The 11778-nt window shown below is 39.6% G+C and overlaps 1 protein-coding gene across 1 annotated transcript in view; it reads right to left on the bottom strand.

Moving 5' to 3' along the window:
• The window catches only part of GPR155 (G protein-coupled receptor 155), a 48173-nt gene that overhangs the window by 20724 nt on the left and 15671 nt on the right, over window positions 1–11778 (bottom strand). Inside the window, exons 4-9 of the mRNA XM_060621754.3 lie at window positions 10226–10391; window positions 9190–9345; window positions 7143–7226; window positions 6408–6525; window positions 1142–1226; window positions 963–1053 (exon numbers count right to left, since the gene is read on the bottom strand). Coding sequence (XP_060477737.1) covers window positions 963–1053; window positions 1142–1226; window positions 6408–6525; window positions 7143–7226; window positions 9190–9345; window positions 10226–10391 — 700 coding nt within the window. The remainder of the gene's footprint in view (window positions 1–962; window positions 1054–1141; window positions 1227–6407; window positions 6526–7142; window positions 7227–9189; window positions 9346–10225; window positions 10392–11778) is intronic.

Here is an 11778-nt window from a genome sequence, read left to right as displayed (position 1 = left end):
GCCCCATTGACGGTCTTTTTAAAAACACACATCCTTGGAGCACCTGGATGGCTCAATCAGGTGAGCCTCCGACATCGGCTCAGGTCATGACCTCAGTTTGGTTTGTGAGTTCGAGCCCCACATTGGCTTGCTGTCAGCACAGAGCCCACTTCAGACCCTCTGTCCCCTTTTCTCTGCCTCTCTCCCACTTGCATTCTCTCAAAAATGAACATTAAAAAAAAAAAAACAGAAAACCTATTTACAAACACACATCTTTGGGCCCTAGCCCTAGAGAATTCTGATCAGTAGATACATTAATCACTCTCTCCTCCAGTAGAGGAAACATAATTCATAAGTGAGTTTAAGAAGACCCAATAAGTTTGGGGCGCCTGGGTGGCGCAGTCGGTTAAGCGTCCGACTTCAGCCAGGTCACGATCTCACGGTCCGTGAGTTCGAGCCCCACGTCAGGCTCTGGGCTGATGGCTCGGAGCCTGGAGCCTGTTTCCGATTCTGTGTCTCCCTCTCTCTCTGCCCCTCCCCCGTTCATGCTCTGTCTCTCTCTGTCCCAAAAATAAATAAAAAAAAAAAAACGTTGAAAAAAAAGAAGACCCAATAAGTTTTGGGGCACCTGAGTGGCTCAGTTGGTTGAGCATCCGACTCTTGATTTCAGCTCAGGTCATGATCTCACGGTGTGTGAGTTCAAGTCCCGTGTTGAACTCTGTGCTGACGCTGCTTGGGATTCTCTCTCTGCCCCTCCCCTGTTCACACGAGCACTCACGTACTCTCTCTCAAAATAAATAAACTTAAAAAAAGAAGAAGACCCAATAAGTTTGAAGCATTTGGAAATCCTTAGCACCAATGTGATGTGCAATAAATAAATAAACAGATTTGTAAAATAACTTTTAATGTAAGTAGAGCAAAACACAGTAACAAGCTAGAAAGAGACATTCCCAAGAACAGAATTGTCCATAAACTCCTCTTACCTGCTCTTTTCCATAAAAGAAGGCCGAGTCAATGCTATCCCCATTATGTTTTCCAGTTATCAGAAGAACACCAACAAGGAGAGCAGGGATTCTTTAATGAGGGTTTGAGAGAGAAAAAGAGGATGAATAGGAACTGTATATATGGAAACACGTAAGCAAACAGAAAACTATCGACTTACCCCCAGCCAGATATTATGATGATTCCAACAGGAATTTGTACACTCTCTCTCTTTTTTAAAAGAAACAAAGAAACTGCCAGAAGGCCTATGAACAAGAAATAGAGATTGAAAGGCAGACAATTACTCTTGATGTTGACTGGACTTCATAGAACTTTAACCAAACTTATTTCAATGGTAGTCTGTGGGTTTTGCCCTAGAATTTACTCTTTCTTTTTTTTTTTTTTTATTATTTTTTTTATTTAAAAAACATTTTTTAAACGTTTTTTTATTTTATTTTTGAGACAGAGAGAGACAGAGCATGAACAGAGGAGGGGCAGAGAGAGAGGGAGACACAGAATCCAAAACAGGCTCCAGGTTCTGAGCTGTCAGCACAGAGCCCGACGCGGGCCTCGAATTCACAGACCGTGATATCATGACCTGAGCCGAAGTCGGACGCTTAACTGACCAAGCCATCCAGGCGCCCCAAGAATTTACTCTTTCTAAAGAAATGCTGTCCCCAATATTTTGAAGCAAGATTTCCTCAAAATCATTCATGTTTTCCCTCCTGTGTCATTTTTTTTTGCTCAGATCTTCTTGTTTTATACATGAGGATTTTTTCAAAAGCCCAAATCATTTTATTCTTTTGACTGATATGTTTGGAATCTAAGTATATTTGTTTAAAAAAATGTAAGTGGATACAGAACAAGTCTAAAAATAAAAATACCCCCACTCTGCTGGTGGTAAGAAAGTATAGGCAATTCTCATACAGGTTTAATTTTTGGAAAATGACCCAAGTCTAAATGACAGATCTTAATACAAATATAATATGAACTTAAAACAAAAACAAATGTTTTAAAACTCTTGAGCATACCTTATACCATAAATCCAATTATTTATACAAGTAAAATTTAATCAATCCTACATGGTTATACAATCTTAGAACTTGGGAGTTGGAAGGGACCACTTTTAAATTAACACCTTCATTTTATAGCTATGGAAGCAAAGGTTTGCCCAAGCCACATAGCCAGCAGAGGGCAGGGCAGGACTACAAACCCAGCCTTCTGATCCAAGGTTAAGTCCAACTCCATCAGTTTCTTTTTTTTTTTTTTTTTTTTTTTTTTTTTTTTTTTTTTGGGACAGAGAGAGACAGAGCATGAAAGGGGGAGGGGCAGAGAGAGAGGGAGACACAGAATCGGAAACAGGCTCCAGGCTCTGAGCCATCAGCCCAGAGCCCGACGCGGGGCTCGAACTCACGGACCGCGAGATCGTGACCTGGCTGAAGTCGGAGGCTTAACCGACTGCGCCACCCAGGCGCCCCAAACTCCATCAGTTTCTAAAACTCAGATCCATGGACCCCTAGGGCTCTTAAGACATATCCTGCAGGGTCTAGAAATTTTTATGGGACATTTTAAGTCTATCTGATATATTTTCATCAATAATCATCGAGATGACCATCTAATAACCAAAGTACAGTCTCATGATTTTAGAGCTTACATTTGGTTTTACATTAAGTTTGAGCCAAATGAAGGCCAAATGATATCACAATGCATGGTCCAAGGGAAGGTTCTGTGGTAGTTTGAAGAGAGAAAAGCAGTGAGATGAACCAGGTCATAAATCCAAACATGAAAGTAAAGGCAAGCCACACTAAAAAAAAAACAAAAACAAAAACAAAAAAAACAAAACCCTCACCAGAGAAATGAGTTCCATTTTTACATTCCAAGCTGTGATTCAGACTAGCAAAACAACATCCTTTGTCATGTCAATGAACGTTGCTAATTAGACTCACAGAGTTTGTAACTGGGACTCTCATCTGTGAATTTGCTTTGGTTTTAAAGTTGTATATTAGCTGTATATAAGGAATCCAGACCCCGATCCAAGATGGTACAGATTAAGTAACACTATGCCACAAGAATACAAATCAACACCGAGGTTCTTGAGAATTGTTTTCCTTTACGGGGAACCCACACCTTACTCAAGTTCAAGAGCTACCTTAATACCACTGCTCCTTCCTAAGTATATTTGGACACTCTATAGTTCTAGGTTTTCAAAGTGCCAGGGAAACAAGGTACACAATAGTGTGCCAGCTGTGTTACGGTCATGAGGGTACTCTTTAAAGTTCTAAAGGTCATCCTTCCTGCCTTATGAAACGATGGATATACCAATAGGCCCAGGCTAGCCCTGGATCTCTCTTGAGTTTCTGGCAGAAGCTTTGAGAGTTCCTGCCAGAATCAGTTAATCTCTTGAGGCCTTTTTTTAACTCATTTGAAAAACAAAGGACTTCAACTAAACTAGTGTTTCCAAACTGTAGAGACTATAGGTGGTACGAAGGTGAAATTTTTTGACTAGTTTTGGGTTTTTTTTTTTTTTTTAATTTTTCAATGTTTATTTATATTTGAGAGAGAGAGAGAGAGAGAGAGAGAAAGAATATGAATGGGACAGAGGCAGAGAGAGAGAGACAGAGAGGCAGACACAGAATCTGAAGCAGGCTCCAGGCTCTGAGCTGTCTGAGCGGGGCTTGAACTCATGAAACATGAGATCATGACCTGAGAGACAGAGTGCAAGCAGGGAAGGGGCAGAGAGAGAGAGAGAGACAGAGAGAGACAGAGAGAATCCCAAGCAGGCTCCAAGCTGTCAGCACAGAGCCCAATGTGGGGCTTGAACTCACGAACTGTGAGATCATGACCTGAGCCAAAGTTGGATGTTTAACCGACTAAGCCACCCAGGCGGCCAAAACCTGGGATTCTATTTTACTTTCAATTTTTTTTTAATGTTTATTTATTTTTGAGAGAGAGACAGAGTGTGAACAGGGAAGGGGCAGAGAGAGAGAGAGAGAGATAGAGAGAGAGAGAGAATCCCAAGCAAGCTCTGAGCTATCAGCACAGAGCCCAATGTGGGGCTTGAACTCACGAACTGCGAGATCATGACCTGAGCCAAAGTCGGATGCTTAACTGACTAAGCCACCCAGGCAGCCAAAACCTGGTATTTTAATATAAGGCTCAATTTATTAAAGTAAAAAAAGTGAGTAAATTTTTAGGGAAAAATAAAAAAAGGACAAGTGGTATGCAGATATGGCAAAAATTGTGAAGATGGGGGCACCTGGGTGGCTTAGTTGGTTAAGGGTCTGACTCTTGACTTTGGCTCAGGTCATGATCTCGTGGTTTGTCAGTTCAAGTCCCACATCAGGCTGTGTGCCAACAGTGCAGAGCCTGCTTGAAATTCTGTCTTCCTCTCTCTCTGCCCCTCCCCTGCTTGCTCTCTCTCTCTCTCAAAATAAATAAACGTAAAAAAAATTGCAAAGACAGTATGCACATGAATGAAATTGGAAATGTTGAACAGATGATTTACAATGACACTTTAGATTTAAAATTGTGTTATGGCATAATAATAACAAGGGTAAGGGGCACCTTCACTGGGATCCAGGAATTCAGAACAAGGTCTCTGGATAGATTTTGGCATGCATGCTTAAATAGGATTTCAAGGACACTTGGGATTTTTTCTATATTGATCTATTTGCTGTTCTCCTATTCATATGATAAGTTTACCATTAATAAACCTAAGTATTCAAGATCAAGTTGGTTCATCTGTATTTGTAAATAGAAATCTTTAGGCTCTTTTACTTGACATCTCATGAAAACTCTTAGGCTATGCAAGATGTGCACCAGCTGGATCCCAAGACCTGACCTTACTGCTCACATGCTTGTACTTACCCACATTTGTCCCACATTTTCCCTTAAACTCCTCTTTCCAACTTACCTCTTAACTCGGGCAAAGGATCCTACAGGCCTAACATCCCATGATGCAAACCGAAACTACCACTCAAGCAATAATGACTGCTCTGGTGACCCAGACCACCCACCCAGACCAGTTTGAGTGAAACCCCTGACTCTCACCTGCGCAGATGGACCATGGAGTGACCTCTGGGATGATCAACATTTACCTTTACCTCGTCCTAACATTAAAATCTCCACCCAGGAAGGAGCACAGCCTCATTTACATAACATACAATGTACGTATAGACACGTCTCCTGAAGGTGTGACCATGTGCCTACCTCTACATACCATGACAAGGCTTCCCTATCTAAATATGCATCCTAACCCTAAATAAAAGGAACCCACTCACCCCTGCAGGGAGTCACAGCTTTGAAAGTTATGATGTCCTTATTTGTTGCAAATAAAGTTTCCTTTGTGCGACGACTCACCAGGTGTAGTTTCTATCTGTGACTCACCAAGGGGCGAACTCACCTTGGTTTAGGTACAGATATACTGCCTTTAGAAAGCGCACACCTTCTCCTGTTAGCACCGAATTTTTCATTCTATAATTTCTCCTCACATTGTTGCTTCACTTCAAAAGGCTATTGACTTGGAAGGGCCCTACTTGTGATCTTAAAGGCATGAAATCAAAGGCCTGTCCCTTGAAGCCACTTCCTGACACCTGCCTCCTAACAGTGACCATAACCAGTGCTTCCATTCTACCATTTTCCTCTTATGTGCCATTCTATGGGTTCACATCTTTGCTATGAATACAATACAGTCAGACAGAATGTTTCACAAACATACCAGAATGTATGCATCCAAATAAATATTATATACTTCAAAATGACAATATGCTAAAATAGTTGAATACCTTTTTTGGAGCTAGTTGAAATGAGAAACAGTCTTTCTGACCGGGTACTCTTGTATTTCCGTGTCCTTTTATTCCTTACTTTTCTTGTTCTCATATAACCACTTTTCCTTCTATTTAATAATATAGTTCCAGTTGTTGACTGCCTAATATGTAGTAGGCATAAATACCCATATCTCATTCAGTTCTCAAAGTAACTCTGCAAGGTGTGATAACCCAGTCTCACAGATGAGGAAACTGAGGTTGTAAAAGTTAAGTCATTCGCTGAAGGCAGAGCCAGCATTTTTCACTCAGTTCTGTTGGACCCTATTGGTGATCTCGGGGACATACCTCACATGCCTCATACTTCTCTGCCATTCCCTCCCTCCTTTCTCCACTTGCCTCCAGTACCTGATCTCTTGGTGTGTCCAAAGGCGAGCTGTGCTGACTGGAGCCGAGAGCCAAAGATCCTGAGGAAAAAGACCACGTGACTGGAAACCCCCTGAATCCAGTCAGGAATACAGTACACCAGGAAACAGAGCACAGCATTGCCGACGGCCTGTGCTAGTGACAGTAGCGGCCGAGAGAATGCCTTAATCCTATCCTACTAGACTTCAAAAAGGTCAGCTCTCAGCTGAGAGCTTCTAATGACAAAAGACTTAAATTTCCATTTATGATCCAACTCACCTGTCCACAGGTAGGTGCTATAGAGGGAGCTGTACAATAGAACAAACACCAGAATTTGTCCAACAAAATTTTTTTCTTTCACAAAATTCCATATCATCATTCCAGCACAGACAATAGACTGAAGAAAAAATTATGAACAAAGTCAGTCATATCCATATGAGTCACATAAATGTTTTTATTCACAGCAAATATAATTATTCACTTTAAAGGACTGCTGAATAATTATGCTAGCCATACTAAAGCTTCAAGTTTTATGATAAAACCCTTTTACACAGTCTTTAACAATGTACATAATTGAAACAGACAACATTCTAAATACTAACCTTATAATTATTAATGGTTTACATAAAAAATGCTAAACTTTTTTCCATTATAATTTGAGATATGCAAAGATTTGACTAGAAGAATAAGATTGTGAGAGAATTCAACCTTTAATGATTCAATTATTTCTATTAAAAATGTGAGAGAATTCAATCTTTAATGATTCAGTTATTTCTATTAAAAATGCAAAATTATCACTGCCCACCATTATCAGCCTTTATATACAGTTCAAGACCTACTGTGGTATATAATAAATTAGGCATGAATTAATTGTAATCAAGTTGTAACTGACTGCATTCAGTAAAAAATACTTTTGACTTTATAACTGGAAAAACCCAGTGAAATAATTTTCTCCTCTACAGTAGAATAATCAATGAAAAAAGCATAATTCCAAATATCTATATGTTTACTAACCTGAGCGATGAGTAAATTAGTTGTAAGCATATGAGGGAGCTGTTTATATTTCTTACTCAAAAGAAGAATAGCCAGAGACCAGATCTTAAAGACAAAAGGTTCAAAAGTTACTTAGGTTTTTAAAACCTTAATAACTCCTTATCAAATAACTCATTGATTAGCTCTTTTTTGAGAGAGAGAGAGAGACTGCACACTGGTGTGCATAAGCAGGGGAGGGGCAGAGGGAGGAGGGGAGAGAGGATTTTAAGCAGGCTCTGCAACCAGTGCAGAGCCCCATGTGGGGCTCAAGCTCACCACCATGAGATCATGACCTGAGCGGAAATCAAGAGTTGGACGCTTAACTGACTGAGCCACCCAGATACCCCTTATTAGCTTCTTTAAAGGATTCTGTTTATCTTGGTTCAAAAGAAATTCCAGTATTTTACTTACTTTAATCTGCCTAGTTCCCCCCCAAAATATTAAGGTAAATTACTATATCCATGCTATATAAATAGCATGGAGGTGTAACAACATAGATGGACCTAGAAGGTATTATGCTAAGTGAAATAAGTCAGACAGGGAAACATAAATAGTAAATGATTTCACTTCCATATGGAATCCCTAAAACAAACCAAATGAACAAACAAAACAGAAACAGACTCATAGATACAGGAAACTGTTGGCCACCAGAAGGGGGAGGAGTTGAGTGGTAGATGAAACAGGTCAGGGGGACTGAAAAGTACAAATTTCCAGTTATGAAATAAATATGTCCTGGGGACTTAATGTACAGCATAGAAAACATAGTCAATAACATTGCAATAACTTTGAATAGTGACAAATGGTAACCAGTTTTATCATGGCGATCATTTCATAATGTATAAAAATATCAAATCACTATGATGTACTCCTGAAATTCATAATTATATATCATTTATACTTTGAAAAAAAAAAATGAGGAGATCCTATCACAAATTAACTGTTCAAAAATGACAGGGTCTTTAAGAACTAATGCCTTGACCAGGGCCATGTCCTAACTTTGCCTACTTTTGGTGGCTGGGGTAGCACACAGGTTCACCAACTATTCAGGAAAAGATCTTTAGCGGGAGATGCAGTTATAATGCATTATTCTAAGTTTTCCTCTTTTAAATTCCACCATACTGGCTCATAAAGTAACTAAATTCCAGGTAGTCTTATTTGGAACAACACACATTGCCCACCTTAAGATGAACTGTCTTGCATCCCTTATGTTTAAAAGAATTGGGTTTCTATTCTCCCTCTAAAGTGGCCAGCTAAGGATGCTGGTAAATTTCCTTCTTTCTTCTGCCCTCATTTCAATCAACATTTATATCATCTCTCTCCCCAATCCTCTTACCAAAGGGCACAGATTTTAACAATATGTAACAGAAGTGAAATTTCCTAAAAATTACATTAATCACACATTTATTTGTTGTCAGTATACATGTTCATCCCTATCTCCTTTCCCTTAACAGTAAAACTTGTCTTTTTTTCCCCCCCATCCAGAATACTGCTTGAATTCCATAGGCAACGTGAGCTACAGGATACTCTAGCCGTTAAATGTTTAAGTATTTAATTTGAACTAGATTCATCCAGAAAGCTTCATTAACATTAAATGGATGGACAGATGATCCCTTCCAACCATGATTCTACAACAGCTATTATTTGTATAGTGATTCGCCATTTGCAGAGGCTTTTCACATATATTGTCTCATGTAATCCTTAAAACAATCCATGGAAATGGGTAAAATTAGTATCTCCAGCTCACAGCTGAGAAAACTGAAGTTTGGAGACACACAGCTAGTTTGTGACAGGGCCACAGTCCAAATCCAGGTCTGACTAAATCTCATGCCTTGTCTGCTGTATGACTAACTCTCAAAACAAAAGACACAACTCGGAAGGCTGATATGTACATTTTATGCGTAAGCTTTAGCTTTCTCTATTGCCTAAGAGATTTTTTTTAATACATTTTAAATCCCTAACTTCCTGTTACCAAGCTATTCTCAAACTCATTCTGTGTTTTTCATTCATTTTTACACTGAGACATACTTACCAAGGAGACAAGGCTGATAATACTTATATCAAAACTAACATTCTGGATGGCATACGCCAATGGCTTAGGGTCCATAGTGGGAAAGGTTAATAACCAGGCAGAAACGTACATGATTGGTGCAGACACAAATGTGCTTATGACCATCCCTGAGGTTATCTGCAAAAAATGAAATCAAATTGAGGGTCACGCTGTCGATAAACAATTACTCTAAACTTTAAATAGCCACACCACACGAAGACATTCTAAAATAAAAGAGTCAGTAAAAAGACATCACAAATTCCAGCATATTCTCTAATGCTGCATTCCCCATTTCTGAGAGTCCTTAAAAGAAAACACAGTTAAGTTCCTTTGGCTCTTCCAATCCATGCTCAATTAATATTTGTACATAACCAATACTAGACATCCCATGCTGATGGTAATCTTCTAGGTTCTAGAAAGTAAACCATATTAATGATCTAATTAAACTGATGACCAGTTTCCTTCCACACTATTTCATAAAATATAGGGCAATAAAATAAAAAAAAAATTACCATGCAGATTAAATAATGGAACTAACCTTTGTTAAGTAATTTAGTTCCTTTGTTATATTTCAAAAACATTTAGTCTAATACTGTAAGTAACATGTACAATATGCTTAGACAAGGTTAATAATTTGGTATTAATTAATTTTAGCTATTTACTGCAATTCATTATGTGGTGTTTTACATCTGCTGGTTGAATTATCAGTGAATGAAACATTTTTTTTTTTTTTACCCAAAATTTCAAAAGTTACCATTCTGTAGATAATCTCTAGGCTTCAGTATAAGTACAACAATGAAATATTTGAAATTTAAAAAGACTAATGAAAAAAGCAACGGCTGAGAAAAGACCCTGCATTAAATAACTATTATTACAGGATGTTACACGATGCCTCCTTATTTACAATGAAGTAGCTTACACATATCAAATTCTCATAAAAGAATGCTGATTTCTGTGTTTTAAAAATTCATTTTTCTCCTAACTGGACAGTCAAACTTAGAGAACAGTGTATACATACAATCTCGACTTCCATGTTGAACTGTGTTGCAAAGATAGCCACGCCTGGCGCTACAGGAAAGACGCCATACAAAAATGCATAATTTGATAAACTTGTATGGTTCACTACTCTGTCGCCCTTGTCCAGGAGTTCCACCATTTCTCTACACAGAAGTGGCAGCACCAGCCTGAAAAAAACAAGAAATGTGTCATTCACTTGACATCAAAGCATGCTGGTCCCCAAGGGGGAGATTGTTCTAGTGAACTTGGCATTAGGTTATTCTTCTTCTCCTGCCCAGAAGGAGTATCTATTTGCATGCATATATTCTCTGCATGCCTACTTGTGAACATTTTGAAAGAATCAAGAATTCAACTTGGAGCCATTTAAGTGTAATAATGTTCTCTTTTATTTTAGTTTATTTATTCATTTTGAAGGAGAGAGAGAGATATTTATTCATTTTGAAGGAGAGAGAGAGAGCACATGGGGGAGAGGGGCAGAGAGAAAGGGAGAGAGAAAATCCCAAGCAGGCTCCACACTGTTAGCACAGAGCCCTGATGTGGGGCTTGAAATCACTGGCCATAAGATCAACACCTGAGCATAAGTCAGACACAACCAACTGAGCCACCCACGTGCCCTATTTTTAATTTTTTTAGAGAGAGAGATTGTACAAGGTATGGAGGGGGCAGAGGGCCAGAGAGTCTTTTTTCATAAGTTTTAAAATTTATTTTTGAGAGAGAGAGAGCACGTGTGCACAGGGGAGGGGGCAAGGGAGCAGAGAGAGGAAGAGAGTGCAGGGCCCTACTCGGGGCTCAAACTCGAGAACTATGAGATCATGACCTAACCTGAAATCAAGAGTCGGATACCCAACTGACTGAGCCACCCAGGTGCCCTGCCCTGGGAATCTTAAATAGGCTCCATGCTGTCAGCACAGCCACTGATGTGGGGCTCCATCAACCTCACCACCAATTGTGAGATCATAATCCGGGCTGAAATCAAGAGTTGGATGTTTGGGGCGCCTGGGTGGCTGAGCTGGTTAAGTGTCCTACTCTTGATTTTGGCTCTGGTCACGATCTCGTGGTTCACTGGATGGAGCCCTGAGTTGAGCTCTGCGCGGACAGCACCAAGTTCCCTTGGAATTCTTTCTCTCTCTCTCTTTCTGCCCCTCCCCTGCTTGCTCAAACATACTCTCTCTCTCAAAATAAATGAATAAACATTAAAAACAAAAAAAAAGTTGGACACTTAATCAACTGATGTTGATTAGGCATCAACCCGGATGCCCCTAAGTGTAACAACATTCTAAAAATACTTTCTGGGCACCTGGGTGGCTCAGTCAGTTAAGCATCTGACTGCTGCCCAGGTCACAATCTTGGGGTTCATGGGTTGGAGCCCCGTGTCGGGCTCTGTGCTGACAGCTCAGAGCCTGGAGCCTGTTGCGGATTCTGTGTCTCCCTCTCTCTCTCTGCCCCTCCCCAGCTCATGCTCTGTCTGTCTGTCTGTCTGTCTCTCTCTCAAAAACAAAATAAAAACATTAAAAATTTTTAATAAAAAAATAAAAATATTTTCAACATCAGAGA

The sequence above is a fragment of the Panthera onca genome, chromosome C1 (assembly GCF_046562875.1).
Source record: "Panthera onca isolate mPanOnc1 chromosome C1, mPanOnc1 haplotype 2, whole genome shotgun sequence".
In the NCBI taxonomy this organism is placed as follows: Eukaryota; Metazoa; Chordata; class Mammalia; order Carnivora; family Felidae; genus Panthera; species Panthera onca.
Note: the sequence above shows the minus strand (reverse complement) of the source record. Positions and strands in the feature narration are given on the sequence as shown.